This window comes from Cotesia glomerata, linkage group LG9 (assembly GCF_020080835.1).
Source record: "Cotesia glomerata isolate CgM1 linkage group LG9, MPM_Cglom_v2.3, whole genome shotgun sequence".
In the NCBI taxonomy this organism is placed as follows: domain Eukaryota; kingdom Metazoa; phylum Arthropoda; class Insecta; order Hymenoptera; family Braconidae; genus Cotesia; species Cotesia glomerata.
Genome location: NC_058166.1, coordinates 17,063,865 through 17,084,880, shown reverse-complemented (window position 1 = coordinate 17,084,880; position 21,016 = coordinate 17,063,865). Strand labels below are relative to the sequence as shown.

Sequence of the window (21,016 nt, the reverse complement as noted above, 5' to 3'; positions counted from 1 at the left end):
AACATAATCAAAAAAATAAAAACGTCGGCTAACTGTGAAAATAAAGTTAGCCGACATCTAAAATTTTTTATTAAAAAATTATTACAAAAAAATTTTTTTATTTGTTCAAAACTATAAGTGCAATTTTTAAAAAATATTTTTTAGTTATAATTTAATAAATTAAGCAAAATAAAAAAATAAAAAATCTCGGCTAACTTTATTATTATAATTAATTTCAGTATTCATACTCAACAACCCAAGAATATTAAAACAATTAACATATAACAATAAAACCAATTTTTATTAACAGTTATTCACAACAAATAATTTTTTTCTTCTGCCATTTCCTGACTTCAACAATAATCTTAGCGACATCATCAGCATAAGTCCTACAGCAGCCTCCAACATATCTGACTCCGAGATTCAACCACTCATCAATAAAAGTTTCCAGCGGAGGTTCATTTCCAGTCTTCTTCCAGCCTTCAGAAACAGTGTAAGTTTCCCCACTATTAGGATAAACAATCAGCGGAATTAATTTATTATTACCCTTATCCTGAATCCCTTTTATCAGAGGCGTGACAGCAGTAGGAGCAAGACAGTTGACTCCGACAGCAACCAGCTGTCCCTTAACTGCATTATTGTAACAAGAACAAGCGACACTTCTAAAGTCACTGCCATCAACAATAGACCTCCCATCATTCTTACAAGAAAAAGACAACCAGGCCTTGATGTCCGGGAACTCCTTGATGAGTTCCACCAGCGCTTCGGCTTCTATTTGGCAAGGAATAGTCTCCAGAGCGATGAAGTCAACTCCGGCGTCAATGAGGGTCTGGATACGAGGTCTGTGCCATTTTTTTAAAAATTCTTTTGATATATTAGATGCATATTCACCTGTATACTCCGACCCGTCATGCAAAGAAGCTCCATAAGGTCCACAAGACCCAGCAATTTTCGGTTTTTTGTTAGAAACTTCCTTGTCCTTTATTTCAAGCAGATAAACTTGGAGCGCTTGCTTCGCCAGGTCCACTGCTTTAGTAATTAAATCGAAACTCTCGACTTTTGATAGTCCCAGGTGTTGAACAAACCCTTCGATAGACGCCTGGTAGGTGTTGGTGATAATTATATCCGCTCCGGAGCGTAGAAAATCTAGGTGGGTTTGATAGACTGCTGTAGGATTTGTTGCTAGGAATCTTGCAGTCCAAAGAGGATGTCCGTCGACTTTCTCGCCCACGTGGACGGAAAGCTGGGTGGAAAACCCGCCGTCTAAAATTACTACCGACATTTGCACAGCTTCAATCACCACTAAGAGACAGAACACAGAATAATTCTGGTATTTTATTCAGCTGGTGATTGAGCTTAATAAAAATGAGATTCCAAAGGTCACAGTTAATGCCACTTTAACTCACGGATATAATATTGGAGTTTATCAGCACTCGTGTAATTTATAACACAACATTTATCTAGAGATGGTTTATTTTTTTTATAGACAATAACATTTAACTGCAGGTTTTATTTTAACGTCAAAACAATTATTAATGGTAAATATTTACAAGTCGGGTCAATTATTTTTATTTTTATTTGATTTTATTGATATTTTTTTTGGAAAATTAAGTTAAAAAAAAAGTTGATTACAATTTTAAAAAATTTATAAATTTTTTAGAAAATTGTGATTTTTTTAGAAAATTGTGATTTTTTTTTAATTGTTCGTTTTTTTAGACATTTTGAAAAAAAAAATATATATCAAAAAAAGATAAAGTAGAAATTTTATCCAAAAATATGAGAGCCAAAATTTTGTCCAATTTTTGGAGGAAAAAAAGCTATCGAAGTCTTTATTTTTTTTTCAAGACATTTTTTATTATAAATGCGCCGTAAAAATGAGAATAGAAAAAAATTTGGAAATGATAATTTTTACCTAGTTGTGGTCCAAAATAAGGTTGATCCCATTTGTAAATAATTACGGGATTGGTAAATATTTACAAATGGGGTCAACTACTTTAATTTTCATTTTTTTTTTTTAAGAAATTTTCATTCGATTTTATTGATACATTTTTTTTGGAAAATACATAAAATAATGAACTTAAAAAAAAAGTTGATAATAATCTTAACAAATTTTCAAAAAAAATTTATAAATTTTTTTGAAAATTGGGATATTCAAATTTTTTTTTTAAATTGTTCTTTTTTTATGTACTTTTCAAAAAAAATATATCAAAAATGTCAAAAAAAAATAAAATAGAAATTTTATCTTAAAACATAAGCCAAAATTTTTTCCAACTTTTGGAGGCAAAAAAGCTATCGAAATCTTTATTTTTTTCTTCCACGACATTTTTTATCATAAATGCACCGTAAAAACAAGCAGAATATAAAAAATGTTAATTTTTCACCTAGTTATGTAGCCCACTTGTAAATAATTACCAAAATAATTGGTGCGAATTTCAAAAAATATTTTTTTTTACAATAATTGATTTGTTATAAAAAATTTTCAAGAATTTTCAGATGTCTGCTAATTTTAAACAAAAATTAATCCAGCTGACATCTAAAAATTAAAAAAATTTTTTTATCAAACAAATTATTGCTTAAAAATAATAATTTTAATTTTAATTTTTTTGAACGAAATTTCTATTTGATTTTATTTATATATATTTTTTTTTAAATACATCAAAAAATGAACAATTTAAAAAACAAAAAAGGTGATTATTACAAATTTTCAAAAAAATTTATAAATTTTTTAGAAAATTGTAATATTCGACTTTTTTTTTTTAGTTTTTTTTTTTTTATGTACTTTTCAAAAAATATATCAAAAAAAGATAAAATAGATATTTTATCCAAAAACATGAGCCAAAATTTTTTTCAACTTCTGAAGGCAAAAAATCTCTCGAAATCTTTATTTTTTTTCACGACATTTTTCATCATAAATTTGCCGTAAAAACAAGCAGAATAAAAAAATTTGAAAATGTTAATTTCTTACCTCGCTATGACCCAAAATAAATTTGACCCCACTTGTAAATAATTACTGGATTAAATTTATATCAATTTATTGTTGTTATATTACTTATATTTGACCAGACTTTTTAATTGATAAAGATAACAATGTTTACAAAAAATTATGTGATTATTTATCATACTATTTTTATTTATAAATTTATCTCACTGTTTATTAATCTCTCATTTAAATTGCTTGATAAATCTTTTAATAAAATTTATGTGTCTGTAAATATTACAATTATAAATTTTCTACTTGATTATTTAAATCGTTTAAATTTATAGTATACATTAATCATTTGTCAATTTATTTTAAAAGCAATTTATAAAATACTTGTGATGAAAAAATTTTTTTTTAGTAATTTACACATTTAATTAGACAAAAAAAAATTAAATTGATATAATATGTACAATTAGTATAGATATATATATGATTAAAATATAAATAAAATTTTATCACAAATTCATTTCAAGCCAATTAAATATCGGAAATTTTTCGAGGTGCTTTTATCATTTTTTAAAATAATTAATTAATTAATTAATTAATCAATGTAAAAATATATTAAAAACTATTAAAGTGTAAAAAGAGTTAGCTTAGGTCCTCCTTTGGTTAATAAATATTATTGGCAATAGAAATATTTATCAAAAATAATCAATAAATATTTCTAACCATTTATAAAAAATCACTAGACTTATTTTAATTGTGATAATTTTGAATAGATAAATTACCTAAATATAATTAGAGTCGTAAGTAATTTTCTTAGACTGTGCGTAAAAAATCTAATGCAATATTAAAAAAATTAATTAATTAATTTAATCCTAATTATTAATTATCGAATGCTACCAAGAGGAAACCATTCAATAGTTTCATTAGTAAGCTCGAAATGACCGAGAGGCAAGCGGATACCACCGAGAAATTCATTTTCTTGAAGAGTATCATGATTCCATATAGTTGCTTCAAGTGTCCGCTCTTTGATAACATCAAGCGGCATTCTGTACTCCAGCATTTCCATAAATGATGGATGACAATTTTTTTTAACTACTTTTGTCTTTCGTTTGGTTGCTTTTGTCGGGTCTGGCTTGAGGTATACTTTTACATAAGTATTCGGCTCTTGAGCATTGGCAACCTTTGGCAAGCCTCTGGCGTGGTGAATCATTACTGATAATGTACCACGGCTGTAGTGCAAGGATAGTTTTATTTGTCCGCATTGAATGTTGTCTCTGACTCTCTTCTCGGCCCACCAATTTCCTACTGAAATTATTTTTAGGTAAAAAATTAATTAAAATAAATTATTATAAGTATTTAGGCTGCATTCGAAAATATCTCTAGATACATAATTAAGAAATGACCTTGTATCTTGTGAAATATTGACGTTATTAAAGACATAAGCTCATTCAGATGTTACACTTATCGAGACCTTTTATTTGAGTACCCACATCAATTTTTCATATATTTTATATATTTATATATATTACATATATGTATATATCAAAAATATATCAAAAATGCATGTGTATACTCAAATGAAAGCTCTTGATGAGTGTAACATCGGGATAAGCTTATATCTTTAAAAATATCAATAATTAAGGAATGACCTTGTGTCTTGTAAACTATTGACATTTTTAAAGATATAAGCTCATCTCGATGTTACACTCATCGAGACCTTTCATTTGAGTACCCACATCAATTTTTCATACATTTTATATATTTATATATATGTATATATGAAAAATATATCAAAAATGCATGTGGGTATTCAAATGAAAGATCTCAATGAGTGTAACATCAGGATGAGCTTATATCTTTAAAAATGTAAATAGTTAAGAAATTATATGGTATTTTGTCTACTTGTGATATTTTTAAAGATATAAGCTCATCCTGATATTACACTCTTCAAGACCTTTCATTTGAGTACCCACATCAATTTTTCATATATTTTATATATTTATATATATTACTTATATGTATATATGAAAAATATATAAAAAATGCATGTGTATACTCAAATGAAAGCTCTTGATGAGTGTAACATCGGGATGAGCTTATATCTTTAAAAATATCAATAATTAAGGAATGACCTTGTATCTTGTAAACTATTGATATTTTTAAAGATATAAGCTCATCTCGATGTTACACTCATCGAGACCTTTCATTTGAGTACTCACATCAATTTTTCATACATTTTATACATTTATATATATGTATATATGAAAAATATATCAAAAATGCATGTGGGTATTCAAATGAAAGATCTCAATGAGTGTAACATCAGGATGAGCTTATATCTTTAAAAATGTCAATAGTTAAGAAATTATATTGTATTTTGTCTACTTATGATATTTTTAAAGATATAAGCTCATCCTGATATTACACTCCTCAAGACCTTTCATTTGAGTACCCACATCAATTTTTCATATATTTTACATATTTATAGATATTACATATATGTATATATGAAAAATATATCAAAAATGCATGTGTGTACTCAAATGAAAGCTCTTGATGAGTGTAACATCGGGATGAGCTTTTATCTTTAAAAATGTCAATAGTTAAGAAATTACACTGCAATTTAACAAAATTCATTATTTAATAAACCAAAATTTTGTTTATTTATAGTTCATAAATACGGCAGTCACATAGTGACTGTAAGGTTGCTAGTAATAAATTTTTTTTTTTTTTTAATTTTTACCTTTTACTTTGCGAAGATGAATATCAGCATTTTGCTGATCTCGAAGAAGGGGGTGAAAAAATGTATAAACAAGGTCACTTTGTGATATTTCAGGTGCCATTTTAAATAGGCTAAGTAAAAATTTTTCGATATCTGCTCGTCGTTTATCTGCTACTTGTTTGATATTTGATCTGCCTACGCTCATACCATTCGGTAAACTGAAAATAAATAAACAAAAAATTATTGCATAAAATAAAATATATAAAAAAAATTAAGTTTATAGCTGAGATTATGCGAAAATTCAATAGAAGAAAACAAATTTTTTTATTCCACTTTCTGAAGCATTTTTTAGATATAAATAATCTCGATTGTACGGACAAATTAGATAGAGCGTTATAAACTGATAATTCACGATGAATCACCTATAATTAAGGTCTATTTGAGATAAGACAAGATAACTAGCGCGAATCAAACAATAAAATTCCCGGGGACAATTATCAGTGTTAAATATTTGTTGTAATAAACGAGAGTATTTTATATTAAGTTTAAGAACATGGGTTTGAAATGGTTTCGTGCGAGAATGAAAATCCAGCAGAAAAATTCATCTGTAGAAATTCCGGGACACTATCGGCAATTTTCGCAGTTTGATAGAGAGCCTGCGAGATCTGAAGATAAAAACACACCGAGTACATCAGAACCGAGAGCTTTAATTCAGCCAAAAAATATTCCCGTGTCTCCAGTGATTAAAAATTTATCACCGCCTCAAAATCCATTGGCGAAATTATCTAATTCTGAAGATGATAATAATGGTATAAATTCCAGGGAGAATTTTGTACCGAAAATAGAAATGAATTCTTCTAAAATTACTAAAAATAAAATGAAGAAGAAGAAGAAAGAACGGGCTCCAGTACCCGATGCATCGATTGGTGAAAATAAAAATAGAAGTTTTATAGTAGCGCAGAGAAATAAAGAGTACAAAGAAAGTGAAACAGAAATATAATATAAAAATAAATGGTAAATATTTACAAGTGGGGTCAACCTTTTTAATTTTCAATTTTTTTTTAAGAAATGTTTATTTAATTTTATTGATATTATATTTTTTGGTAATCGGAAAAAATAGACCCGGAAAAAATTTTAAAGTTATGAAAAATTCATATTATTTCATTAAAATTATTATAAAATAAAATAATAATAATAATAAATTATTGTTATTATTATTATTATTTCATTTTGGATGCGATAAAATAATACGAAAAAATTACAGGTAATTGGAATTAACATAATAAAAAAATGTTGGAATTACAATCGTTAATAGAGCACAATAGAATTGGATTGTATTTATAAATTTATGTATGTATTTTTCAGAGCCTGATGAAGACTCAATAAAGAGTCGAAACGTCGCAATAATAACAATAATATGATTGTTTAATTTGTCATTTATTAATTCCAACTACCTGTGATTTTTTTGTATTAATAATAATAATTGTATCACACCCACAATTTTTATGAATAACAAGCACCCCCAGAATGATCGCTCCATTTTTTGTTACAAAAAAAATAATATTATTATTATTATTGTTATGTTAGAAATATTACTAAGATCGGCGATTTTACTTATGAAGAGGATTTATTATAATTTTTTAAGCCAACTTACTCGATCCACTTGAAGACTATTCAATTTTTAAGGTGGTTCAATTTTTTTTTTTATGGTGAAAATAATTAATAAATAAAAATTGAATAGTCTCTAAGTGGATCAGGTAAGTTGGCTTAAAAAATAATAATAAATCCTCTTTAATTGTTATTATTTTTATAATTTTGATTTTATAATAATTTTAATGAAATAAAATAAATATTTCATAACTTTAAAATTTTGTCCGGTATTCATATTTTTTTTTTGAAAAATACATTAAAAAAAGAACAATTTAAAAAAAAATTTAATAAATTTTTTAGAAAATTGGGATATTCAACTTTTTTTAATTGTTCGTTTTTTTATATACTTTTCAAAAAAAAATATATCTAAAAAAGATAAAATATAAATTTTATCCAAAAGCATGAGAGCCAAAATTTTTTCCAATTTTTGAAGGCAAAAAAGCTATTGAAATCTTTATTTTTTTCTTCTAAGATATTTTTTATCATAAATTTTATTTAAATATAGCCAAAAATAGAGTTGACCCCACTTGTAAATAATAGAAAAATAAATTACCTAGCTACTTTGGCAAGAGGAAAATGGATGCACAGTTTCTGATAAAATTCACAGAACTCTTTGTACGAACGGAATAAGTAAGTCGGGTCTGGCTGACCCTTTCTCTGAATTCTCAAAATATACATGTAATATTTCTCCGGGTCGTAGCGTTTTTGGTATCCATGAACTTGTACACTTGTAAGTTGTCCTTCTTGCTGCATTCTGTAGAAAAAAAATTTATGATTAATAGTGATAACAAACATATTGACAATTTTTAGTGATTTAATTACTTACGTGTATGTACGTGGGATAAATGACAAGAGTTCACCATCATTGTGATCACCGGTAAACCTCAACTGTGCCAAATTGTGAAGGAAAAAGTTGAACTGAGTGAACCAATTTTTAAGCGAGCTTTCAATCATCCTCGCAAAAGTAGCAGCAGCTTCAGGATTTGTTTGTCCTGGCAGAAGAGCTTTTTGTACATAACTCACAGCATCCATCGTCACGCCGGGAATCCCAGAAGATGTCATCTGAGGATTTGTGTATTCGTTCATTTTTAATTTATTAAACGTTTCTTTTATAACAATGTCACTTAATTTTTTATTCATTTGTTCATTATCCCGCGCTATTTCTTGTAATAAACTTTCCATTTTTTTTTAAACTAAAATTACACTTAATTCTCAATTAAAAAAATTTTTTTATAATTTATAAATATTTTAATTAAAAGAAGTTTGTTTCTCTACAAGCTGAGAATAACTGAGATACTACAAACGATTTCCTCTTAGAGACTAATTAACATAATATAGTGAAGTTAGTGAAGCGATAATAGAGCACCTCTGATAACAAAACAGGATGAGCTCTTCCGTTGTGGTTTTTATATTTTCATAATATTTACTTCTGTAAAACTTATAAGTAAACGTAATCGATATGTTATAATTTTTTATAAATATAAACAACTGTAAGTTATAGAAAATTATTAAATTATGTATGTGAAATAAATTATTTACCAGTCCAAATAAATGTAGAATAAGATTTCCATGTTTCCGAACGATGTTGAAAGCTTGACAGCACAAATCTACGAAGTTATGAAATTTAGCTGATGGTTTATCGCCTCCATTTATCACGTACGCCATATCTGAAGTCAGTACGAACGGCGTTCGATCTCTAGATTTAAAAAAAAATTTATTAATTAATAATAATAATACGAAAGTTAGCTATAAAAATTAAAGCCGACATTTAAAAATGCTCTATCTCTAGATACATAATTAAGAAATGACATTGTATCTTGTGAAATATTGACATTTTTAAAGATATAAGCTCAACCCGGCATTATAGTCATCGAGACCTTTCATTTGAGTACCCACATCAATTTTTCATATATTTCATATATTTATATGTATTACATATATATACATATATATATATATATATATATATATATATATATATATATATATATATATATATATATATATATATATATATATATAAATGCTTGTAGGTACTCAAATGAAAGCTCTTGATTAGTGTAACATCAGAATGAGCTTATATCTTTAAAAATCTTAATATTAATGAAAGAACAGTGCAATTTAACAAATATCTTGTAAAATATTAACATTTTTAATGATATAAGTTCACTCTGACATTACACTCATCAAAACCTTTCATTTGAGTACCCACATCAAATTTTCATATATTTTCTATATATATATATATATATATTACATATATGTATATATGAAAAATGCATGTGGGTACTTAAATGAAAGCTCTTGATGAGTGTAACTTCGGGATGAGCTTATATCTTTAAAAATTTTAATAGTTAAGAAAGTACAGTGCAATTTAACAAATATCGTGTGAAATATTGATATTTTTAAAGATATAAGCTCATCTCGACATTACACTCATCGAGACCTTTCATTTGAGTACCCACATCAATTTTTCATATATTTATATATATTACATATATGTATATATGAAAAATTGATGTGGGTACTCAAATGAAAGCTCTTGATGAGTGTAACATCGGGATGAGCTTATATCTTTAAAACCGTCAATATTTAAGAAAGTACAGTGCAATTTAACAAAAGTCATTATTTAATAAACCAAAATTTTATTTATTTATAGTTCTTAAGTCACGACAATCACATAGTGACTGTAAGATTGCTAGTTCAATAAATTAAGCAAAATCAATAATTTAATTTTTTAAAAAATTAATTACACTAAAAAAATGCTTTAAAAAATTTCCAATAATAATTTTTGTGACTTTTCACACTCGGAACTTTCTTATTAATTTTTTTTTAATAATCTAATGTCAGTATCTTAATTAATAATCTATTTTTACCAAAAGCAAATAAAATTAAAGAATTAAAATATAATAAAATTACCTTTTGAAGTTACCAAACATTTGCGCGTCGCCTAAAAACTTTCCAAAATCAATATGAAATAAATGACCCGAGGTCTTGAGCATTATATTGTCATTGTGTCTGTCGCAAATTCCCAGGATATAAGTAGCGACACTGTAACCCGCGCAGGAGCGGGTAAAATTTTCCACCGCTCTTTCGTACTCTAACTCCGAAGGATTATGTTTGGCAAGCCACTCGGCGATAGGTCTGTCCTTAAAAGATCCCGTGAGACCGAATTCAACTTGAATTTTTCTCAAAGTTTCAGCATTGGTCACCATCTCAATCATTCCACGCTTGTTCCCCGTAGGCACGCAAGCGAATGTCACCATCTTTAAATCCAAACCCTCTTTAAGCCATAATTTGTCCATTATTCTTACCATTTGAATCGTCAACATATCTTGCTGCAAATCATCTCCAACTTTGAATATCGCTGGACTAATAACGTTATCGCAGCTTATGAAGCTTATTTTTAATGGTAATGTAAATGATGGAAAATATGAACAAGTTTGGATATTTATTCCAAATACTTGTCTGCTAGGTGACAAAGGCAAACAAGTACCCTCATCTTCAGCCAACTGACCATGTATATTTTGCAATCCTAACTTTAAAGATTCCATTCTTAATGATTCTTTAGTTGTTTTTATATTTTCAGCAATTTCATTGAGATTTTTGACTAATAATTGCTGAGTAAGAAAACTATTTCTCAAAGCTTCGCCAATTACTGCCAGCAGCGCGCGAAGCATTAATTGTAGTCTTCTTTGGTACCGAGTGAAACTTATACTTCGGTCATCTTCTTGTGATGATTCTCCAGAATTCTGTAAATAAATTTATTTATTTATTTATTTATTTAATTATCCATTAATTGGTTTATTATTTTTTAAATTATAGATTATAGCTCGAAAATTATAACAAAGATAATCTATATTATTAAGAGAATAAGAAAAATTTTGTATCCAAGATAGTCATATGATAAAATCGGTTTTTTTAGTAAAATTTAGTTATTGCAAAGGTCTTGGATTTGAATTTGTGTCTTTTCAAAATTTTATATCATTCTCACGAATAGTCAATTTATGATGATAAGTATTAAGGCTGCATTTGAAAATGCTCTATCTCTAGATACACAATTGAGAAATGACCTTGTATCTTGTGAACTATTGACATTTTTAAAGATATAAGCTCATCCCGATGTTACACTTATCGAGACCTTTCATTTGAATACCCACATCAATTTTTCATATATTTTATATATTTATATATATGTATATATGAAAAATATATAAAAATGCATGTGGGTACTCAAATGAAAGCTCTTGATGAGTGTAACATCGGAATGAGCTTATATCTTTGAAAAGATCAATATTTAAGAAATTACAGTGCAATTTAACAATTATCTTGTGAAATATTGAGATTTTTGAAGATATAAGCTCATCTCGACATTACACTCATGGAGTCATTTCATTTGAGTACCCACATCAATTTTTCATATATTTTATATATTTATATATATTACATATATGTATGTATGAAAAATATATCAAAAATGCATGTGGGTATTCAAATAAAAGCTCTTGATGAGTGTAACATCGGGATGAGCTTATATCATTAAAATCGTCAATATTTAAGAAAGTACAATGTAATTTTGTGAACTATTGATATTTTTAAAGATATAAGCTCATTCCAATGTTACACTCATCAAGACCTTTAATTTGAGTACCCACATTAATTTTTCATATATTTATATATGTAAATATGTGATATGTATATATGAAAAATGTATCAAAAATGCATGTAAGTACTCAAATGAAAGCTCTTGATGAGCGTAACATCAGAACGAGCTGACATCTTTAAAAATGTCAATAATTAAGAAATGATCTTGTATCCCGTGAACTATTGACTTTTTTAAAGATATAAGCTCATCCCGATGTTACACTCATCAAGACCTTTTACTTGAGTACCCACACCAATTTTTCATATATTTTATATATTTATATATATTACATATATGTACATATGAAAAATATATCAAAAATGCATGTGGGTACTCAAATAAAAGCTCTTGATGAGTGCAACATCAGAATGAGCTTATCTCTTCAAAAACGTCAATATTTACGAAACTACAGTGCAATTTAACAAAAGTCATTATTCAATAAATCAAAATTTTATTTATTTATATTTCACAAGTCACGGCAGTTAGATGCCTAGTAAAAATTAATTAACATTGTCAATAATCTTGCAAAATATATTTTTTTAACATTATTTCAATATAAATAACAAAAATTTATTAATTTTTTTTAGAATTTTATAAAAAAACTCACCTGAGGACTCTGCCCAGGAAGAGATTGCGTCAAAAGCCAATAAATATGATGCGCAACCCTCGGCGACAGTAGCGCCCTTTCCAACAAAAACCTCGCCAGCGGCGAAGCTTCATAAGTCTCATGCTTCAGCGCCTGCAGCAACTGCGGAAGATAATCCACCAGCTCATCATTACTCAACTCTCTTATCCACCCAACAGCCATCTCCCTAACTTTAATATCCGGAAAGCAAGGAAGTAGCAATTGAAGCGCTTGAACAGGTGGAAGCGGGCTCCAAACTCTCAACGAAGCGTGAAGATCTGGCAAACAAGCCCAGTCCCAGCTATGAGCAGCCAACAAAACTTTCGGCAGAGCTTCCGGAATTTCATGCAAGTAGTGTCTTTTTTCCCACAAAATTTCTCTCTCATCAACCGGCGGCCTAGAGAAAGTATCCTGCTGGCAAATATCAATCAATAGCTCTTTAGTATTTTGATCCAGCAAATTAATATCCAGCGACTCTACATCATGATCTCTTAATTCCGTAGGAAAAAGCACCCTTCCTCCATAATCCGGGAGTTCTAATCCAATTATCGGATTAGTTTCTCCATAAGGATGGATCCCCGGCGCCGGAGCAGGTCCAAGTCTTTTATCAGCAGCCGCTGGCCAGAGCGACAAAAAAAAGTTCCCCTGACTCATAACTCCATCATAGTCAAAAAATTGTATTGCACCCCATCCTAGCTCCTCTTTTTGCATCGAGCCTTCTCCCGACGAATTATCGTGCTCAGTTGGCTGCAAAGTTCGTCCATAAATCACCAAAACTAACCTCGCTTCTCGAGGAACTTGACAAACACTAATCCCGCGAAATTCCAGCCAAGTATTAAATAAAATTCTCGAGTAAAAATTGACATTAAGCGTCATTGGCTCAGAAAGCACCGGATTGCCCACAGGCCTTGTTCCGTGAAAAATTTGCGCAGCTACAATATAATCATCGTGTTTCCACGAGTTAGGAATTCTATGCAAAGCTCCCACTCTTACTAGAACAGTATCCAACACCTCCGAAGACACCAAACTATTTGCCAAATATTCCCCGCGCAATTTATGAAAATCAACCCTGAACGCATTGCAGTAAGTCTCAACAAGATCTTGAATCGCGTCGCGAATTTTATGGCAATGCGAGCCCAACAATTCGGGAAATTTAGTCCTCAAAGTAACCACCGAGTAATCCCCATCTTCGTGCAAAATCTCCGGCTTTTTACACTCGATATTAGTCGTGTGCATTTGGGGCAAAAATTGGCAGCAAGCATTAACAAAATTATCCACCGCTTCAGTGATTTCGTAAGTTTCAATATTTCCCATTAGCGCGCAAACTGCTTTAACAGACTGAACAACTCCTCGGGGTTGTAATTGTGGCAAAAGACTAGAGCTATGATTAGGCGCAGCTAATTGAATAGCAGCTGTTTCAACGCGTTCCATTTCTTTTTCAACTGTCTCTAATAAAATAATCAACGTGTCGTAAGAAATAGGCTCTAGAGGTTCGTTGGGTAGAATATCTTCTAACTTTAAATCTTGATCTCTATTGTCGTCTTGTAGAGACCTAGCAATGGACCTTTTTATTTGCGCTCGGGTTATTATCGCCAATTCAATGTCCTTTTCGAGTTTAATGCACTGATGAATGTACTCGTATTGCGCTAAAGTGGTGTTAGGAGCTAAATATTCAGCAAGACCCCAGACTCTTAGGCAATATTTGTCTGCATTTACAATATTGTCTTCTAACGAGCAAGCTACGTTAAGAATAACGTGCTCTACGCTGCAACTTACGTTGCAAGTAAAATTAATGGACGGTGCTGGGTTTTCTGAACTTTCGGACAATTGAGGGTGGACTACTAGCTTAATGCTGGTCCCGTCGGGGTAAAGATTCTCCATCATGGGACTTATAACGTGTCCGATGTTTGTATTTGGGTCGTTAAAGGGAAACTCGCCTCTTACGGCTTTGATCATCAGGTGGAACGCTTTGAGATCGCAGTCTTGTAAAGAGGCTCGGGCTTTTACTACAGTGATATTTTCGTAGAGACGGGTCTGGCGCTTTCGTCGGCGGTCTAGGGACGTACGGCGTTTTTCTATCGTGTTCCAGGCTGAGGAATTTCGGGGAGGTAATGGTGGAGCTGCGGGAGAGACTGCTGGGGAAGTTGGGGTCTTTTCTACTGCTGCGTAAACTGGGTCGGAGCTTATGCTCTCATTTGTGCTGTACATGTAGTCAAAAGGGTCGAATGGGTCGTATACAGAGCCGTCGGTCTGGCTTGGTTCATTATTTTTAGGGGTCGATTCTTTTTTTATTGCTTCAGTCTTTATTAGAAGAGGGTCAAAGGCCTCTAGGACGCTTACTCGGACATTTGTTTTGTCTTCTGGGTTTTCAAATGCACTCAGATCTATCAGGTTATTATTTGGCTTTTTTTCTATTACTTTTAATACTTGGAGCTGGTTGTCTTCGAGGGGGAAAATTGGCTTGGTTGCAGATGGGCCGGTTAGAGGTGGGCGGTAGTTCATTGGCAATGGTGGGATCTAGAAAAATAATAATGAGGGAATATTTTAATATAAATATTGAATAATTTTATTTTTTATGATACGAAAATTAGCAGACGTTTAGCAATTTTTTAATTAAATAATTATAAAAAAAAGTTTGGAAAATGGTTGACTGTGAAGGTCATCCCTGGAACTTCCCGCTATATAATAATAGCTAATCGGAATAATATTGACATTTTTGAAAATATAAGCTCATCTTGATGTTACACTCATCAAGACCTTTCATTTGAGTACCCACATGCTTTTTTGATATATTTTTCATATATACATATATATAATATATATAAATATATAGCAGGGTGTCCCAAAAGTCACGGACGCCATTGTAGCATCTGATGAGAAAAATAATTCTGAGATGAAAAGTCCTTAGCCATTTTTCAATTAACCGCACAGATAATTAATTATTAAATAAAAATAACGTCTCTTTATTTGTTAGAGAGAGAGCGCCAGTATCCAGTAAGATATGTGCCAAACAAAGACACAACTAACTGTATGACTAACTAGTTTCTATAGCTAACGTAGTCACACATATTTACTTATACATTCACACGTGCAAGCGTCTTCGTTGGAACGCACTTGACTTGACACTAGTGCTCTCTCTCTAACGCATAAAAGGACGTTATTTTAATTAATAATTAATTATCTATGCGTCTGATTAAAAAATGGCTAAGGACTTTTCGTCTCAGAATTATTTTGTTTATCAGATGCTACAATGGCGTCCGTTACTTCTGGGACACTCTGTATATATATATATATATATATATAATATATATAAATATATTGAAAAATTGATGTGAGTACTCAAATGAAAGGTCTCGACAAGTATAATGTCGAGATGAGCTTATATCTTTAAAAATGTCAATAATTAAGAAATGACCTTGTATCTCGTGAACTATTGACATTTTTAAAGATACAAGCTCATCTCGACATTACACTCATCGAGACCTTTCATTTGAGTACCCACATTAATTTTTCATATATTTGATATATTTATATATATATGTATATGTATATATGAAAAATATATCAAAAATGCATATGGGTACTCAAATGAAAGCTTTTGATGAGTGTAATATCGGAACGAGCTTATATCTTTAAAAAGGTCAATAGTTAAGAAAATACAGTGCAATTTAACAAATATCTTGTGAAATATTGTCATTTTTAAAGATATAAGCTCTTCCCGATGTCACACTCATCAAAACCTTTCATTTGAGTACCCACATCAATTTTTCATATATTTGATAAATTTATATATGTTATATATGTATGTATGAAAAATATATCAAAAATGCATGTGGGTTCTCAAATGAAAGCTCTTGATAAGTTTAACATCAGGATGAGCTTATATCTTTAAAATTGTTGATATTTAAGAAAGTATATTATTTAATAAAACAAAGTTGCCATCCCTGTTTGAGGTCAGAGTTAGCTGATCTATGCTTTTGAGCTCTTTGAGCTTAAAAACAGTCAGGGAAGCTTCCTAAGACCTCAAAACGTCGAGAACTGATGAAAACTCGATTTTCGAAAAACGGTAAAAAATCAATAACTTTCCAATTTTCAAAAATTTTCAATTTTCTTAGCGGGAAGCTAAAAAAAAAAAGATTTAAAAAAATTTCATTTTTAGTTTTGTTAATTTTTTACATATGAAAGATTTTTTATATAATAATTTTTTTAATAAAAAAATTATAAAAATTTTTTAATTTCGGCTAACTTAATTTTCGTTTACAATTTGCAGACACCTCAAAATTCTTGAAATTTTTTTTATAACAAATCAATTATTATAAAAAAAAACTTTTTTATAAAAATTCACTAATAATTTTTTTTTTTTTTTAATTTCTAAATATGAAATTTTTTGCTAAAAAAAAATTTTTTTGTTATAAAAATCTAAAAAACTGTCTGTTAAATTTAGTATCATAATTTTTTTGATAAATAATTTAAATTAGTGATTTTGATGAAACTAAACCTAAATAATTATAATTATAATCTACAATGAAATGAAAATTAAAAAAAAATTCACTCAACAATTGATGATTTATTTAAATATGAAAATATTAAATGGTGAGTGCTAATTAAAACCTTGACACGAAAGATACCTGAGCGAAGAAATAATTTCTAAAAGTAAAAAAATTCCAAGCCAGCTGGAATACAAGATAAAATATAATAAAAAATAAAGATAGTATTTATATTTAATATAAAATGTTCACCTGTGGAATACCGTCACCGACACTCTCGGCTTGCGTTATCACCGGGCTAATTCCCGGAGTGCCAGGTGTGCATGGCGCAGTAGAAGCGCGAGGTCCGGGAGAAGGCGAGTGATAGCGAAAGTCGTGGGTCTGGTAAGCCGCTGCTGAGCTGTTGCTTCTCGAAACTCTTGTTGTTCTTTTGAGAAGTGACGGGTGTGTATCCCACTTGGGTTCGATAGAAGGCTGCGATATCGTCGGGACAGCTGACGCAGTTGTGCTGCTGCAATAGTCATCCAAACTAGACTCCGATTTAACGGGACTGGTGAAATTAATTAGGTCGGTTGTGTTGGAGGATGCTGGGCCTACTGTTGTTGTTGAATTACGCCGACTAGGTATCGGCGGTGGAGCTATGATGAGGGAATTTTTCGACTGTGTACCTCCAGGCCTTGGTCTACTTCTTAATTGTAATCTGCATCGATAATTTCAATCAATTAATTATAATAAATAATAACATATTGTTATACACTGAGAAAATATTTTATTTGCTATCATCAATCAATAATAATTATGAATAGCATATAATCTATATTATTGAGAGAATAAGAAAAATTTTGTGTCCACGATAGTCATATGATAAAATGGGTTTTTTTTAGTGAAATTTAGTCATTGTAAAGGTCTCGGTTTGAATTTGCGCCTTTTCAAGGTTTCATTACGTTCTCACCAATAGTAAACTTATGATAATAAGTATTTAGGCTGCATTCAAAAATGCTCTATCTCTAGATACATAATTAAGAAATGACCTTGTATCTTGTGAACTATTGACATTTTTAAAGATATAAGCTCATCCTGATGTTACACTCATCGAGACCTTTCGTTTGAGTACCCACATCAATTTTTCATATATTTGATATATTTATAAATATGTATATATGAAAAATATATCAAAAATGCATGTGGGTACTCAAATGAAAGCTCTTGATGAGTGTAACATCGGAATGAGCTTATATCTTTAAAAAGGTCAATAGTTAAGAAAGTACAGTGGAATTTAACAAATATCTTGTGAAATATTGACATTTTTAAAGATATAAGCTCACCCTGACATTACACTCATCGAAACCTTTCATTTAAGTACCCACATCAATTTTTCATATATTTGATATATTTATATATATGTATATATATATATATATATATATTTATATATATTATATATATGTATATATGATAAATATATCAAAAATGCATATGGGTATTCAAATGAAAGCTCTTGATGAGTGTAATATCGAAATGAGCTTATATCTTTAAAAAGTTCAATAGTTAAGAAAGTACAGTGGAATTTAACAAATGTCTTGTGAAATATTGACATTTTTAAAGATATAAGCTCATCTCAACATTACACTCATCAAGACCTTTCATTTGAGTACCCACATCAATTTTTCATATATTTATATATATTATATATATGTATATATATATATATATATATATATATATATATATATATATATATAAGTATATGTATATATGAAAAATATATCAAAAATGCATGTGGGTACTCAAATGAAAGCTCTTGATGAGTGTAACATCGGAATGAGCTTATATCTTCAAAACCGTCAATATTTAAGAAAGTACAGTGCAATTTAACAAAAGATTATTCAATAAAGCAAAATTTTATATATTTATAGTTCACAAGACGGCAGTCACAAAGTGACTGCAAGGTTGCTAGTATTCTTTAATCTTTTAAAACTCAAACTTGAAGTAATTCACTCTACAATTTTTTCTTCACTAACCGGAAGTTATTAAACCAATTAAAGTCTTGATAAACTCTTGAATTTTCTTACTTTTAATTCACATAACACATAAAAAAAACTCCGTGTTGAAAATAAAGGAAACAAAACATTTATCTCAGTGTACTTAAATAATCAAAAAGCTTACTTGTCCATAGAAGTCGAACTATCTACTTCAGAAACATTACTGCTATTAGACTGACTACATTGTTGCGGAGTGAATGTATTTTGTAAAAAATTATTAGAGCACTCTAACTGTTTTTGGAGTTTGAATTTCTCCAAGGCCAAACTCTCCAAACTTAGAGCTTGTGCTCTTTCCAAGTCTTCCTGAAACTGTTTATCATAATCCATGACCGCTCCCCGTTGAATACTTTCATTCTTAGCGTGGTTTGACATCTAAAAAAAAAACAAAAAATAATAACACCAACACCAAAAATAGTATTATAAAAATAATAATAAAAAATACAAAACTTAAGAATTTTTTTTTGTACAAACCATTTTTTCCAAGATGATAAAATTAGAACTAAAAAATATTTTTAAAAAAATGACACTGAAGTTAGCAGACTTCTAAAAATTTTTTTTTTTTTTTTAAATTAAATTTCAACTAAAAAAATATTTCTAAAAAATTGCACTTGTAGTTTTTAAAGTTTTTTGCATGTGACAATTTTTTTTTTAAATTGTTTAATTGAAATTTCTTAAATAAAAAATCTAAAAATTTTTAAATGTCAGCTAACTTTATTTTCATTTAAAAAATTGCACTCATGTTTTTTACAAATGAAAATTTTGTTTTATTTTTTTGTAATAATTTTTTTTATTAAAAAAAATTTTTTTAATATTTAGATGTCGGCTAACTTAATTATGAAAATAAATTTAGCAGATATTAAATAATTTTTAGAATTTTTTTTAATAAATAAATTAATGAGAATTAAATTAGCCGACATTTGAAAATTTTGATAATTTATTTTATTGAAAAATAATTTTAAAAAAATTAAAACAAAATTTTTCACATGTTGAAAATTTTAAAAATTATCCGTGGAATTTTTTAAAAATATTTTAGTTCTAATTTTTAATTTAAAAAAAAATTAAAAATTTTTTAGTGTCGGCTAACTTAATTTTCATAATAAATTATGGCAAAAATAAATTAGAAAAAAAAATTGACATGTAGTAATTTAAAAAAATAAAAAATGCAATTTTTTAGATAGTTTTTTGGAACAAATTTGTTTATTAAAAAAAATTAAAAATTCTCTAATGACTGCTAACTTTAATGTCATAACTTAATTTTAATTTCTCCAAGGAATAAAAATAACTTAACGATGACGCCACGAGTGCAATTTGCGAATTTTATCAAGCGTAATGTGCATTTACAACCAAAGGATCCCAAGATCTTAGATTGTATGTATTAAAATATTATTATGACTATAACTAAATAATCAGCCAATGTTAATGGAGTAAACACGACAGTCCACTTTAAAGCGCCAAGCTTTTATTTATTATTTTAATTTTATTTAATTTTTAATAAACAATCACTTACCCTGGCATTATTGCTACCGAATAAATCCAGTGTTGACTAACATTTAATTTTATTATTATTATTTTAATATGGGTATAAAATTAATGAATCAACACCGTTACTTCCGAGGCTTCTGAACTAGCAACCGTGTCATCGCGGTGACATCCTCAATGGATATGCGTTATATATGTGTACTGCAATTTTCAGTGTAGAAATTAAAATAAATGTATACATACATATTTTAAATTGTATGTGTCAAGTTAAATGTAAATATGTGTTAAAATGGTTAAGAACTCTACTCAACTCTACTGAGAGTGCTGTAAACTAACCAATTTAATTTAGAACACTCTGAAGTTGTCTTTGAATAAATTCAGACTAGGTGGCGCCACCTCCTGAAATGAGAAATAAAATTAGCAAACAGTTGACAATTTTTAGAATTTTTTTTATTAATAAA

At 29.0% G+C, this 21,016-nt stretch overlaps 3 protein-coding genes across 6 annotated transcripts; 1 reads left to right on the top strand and 2 right to left on the bottom strand.

Moving 5' to 3' along the window:
* Nucleotides 1-261: 261 nt before the first annotated feature.
* LOC123271569 (homocysteine S-methyltransferase-like) lies at nucleotides 262-1,462 on the bottom strand. Its single transcript, XM_044737935.1, has one exon. It carries the CDS (start codon nucleotides 1,259-1,261, stop codon nucleotides 290-292), a length of 972 nt encoding a protein of 323 aa, XP_044593870.1. The 5' UTR covers nucleotides 1,262-1,462; the 3' UTR covers nucleotides 262-289.
* A 2,027-nt stretch (nucleotides 1,463-3,489) lies between these two features.
* On the bottom strand, nucleotides 3,490-20,896 carry LOC123272093 (phosphatidylinositol 4-phosphate 3-kinase C2 domain-containing subunit beta). 4 transcript variants are annotated; one of them, XM_044738728.1, is made up of 11 exons: nucleotides 20,584-20,896; nucleotides 19,201-19,448; nucleotides 17,287-17,734; nucleotides 17,176-17,220; nucleotides 12,530-15,064; nucleotides 10,197-11,029; nucleotides 8,817-8,973; nucleotides 8,104-8,339; nucleotides 7,831-8,031; nucleotides 5,649-5,845; nucleotides 3,490-4,210 (listed from the first exon to the last, which is right to left on the bottom strand). In XM_044738728.1, exons 2-11 carry the CDS (start codon nucleotides 19,446-19,448, stop codon nucleotides 3,789-3,791), a joined length of 5,322 nt encoding a protein of 1,773 aa, XP_044594663.1. In that variant the 5' UTR covers nucleotides 20,584-20,896; the 3' UTR covers nucleotides 3,490-3,788. The 4 variants fall into 4 exon arrangements, with proteins under 4 accessions (XP_044594663.1, XP_044594664.1, XP_044594662.1 ...); XM_044738729.1 differs by lacking the exon at nucleotides 20,584-20,896 and adding an exon at nucleotides 20,335-20,544 and having other exon boundaries at nucleotides 19,201-19,449; XM_044738727.1 differs by lacking the exon at nucleotides 20,584-20,896 and adding an exon at nucleotides 19,548-19,610.
* LOC123272098 lies at nucleotides 5,874-6,658 on the top strand. Its single transcript, XM_044738738.1, has one exon. It carries the CDS (start codon nucleotides 6,181-6,183, stop codon nucleotides 6,625-6,627), a length of 447 nt encoding a protein of 148 aa, XP_044594673.1. The 5' UTR covers nucleotides 5,874-6,180; the 3' UTR covers nucleotides 6,628-6,658.
* Nucleotides 20,897-21,016: the final 120 nt, after the last annotated feature.

Excerpts from the sequence above, each read along its gene's own strand:
- LOC123272093 (XM_044738727.1), bottom strand. Across the intron at positions 8,340-8,816 it reads TTCTACATTTATTTGGACTG|ATGACATCTTCTGGGATTCC; the intron begins GTAAATAATTTA and ends ACAAATCCTCAG. Across the intron at positions 8,032-8,103 it reads TTTATCCCACGTACATACAC|AATGCAGCAAGAAGGACAAC; the intron begins GTAAGTAATTAA and ends TTTTTTCTACAG.
- LOC123271569 (XM_044737935.1), bottom strand. The coding sequence starts at position 1,261 with ATGTCGGTAGTAATTTTAGACGGCGGGTTTTCCACCCAGCTTTCCGTC.
- LOC123272098 (XM_044738738.1), top strand. The coding sequence starts at position 6,181 with ATGGGTTTGAAATGGTTTCGTGCGAGAATGAAAATCCAGCAGAAAAAT.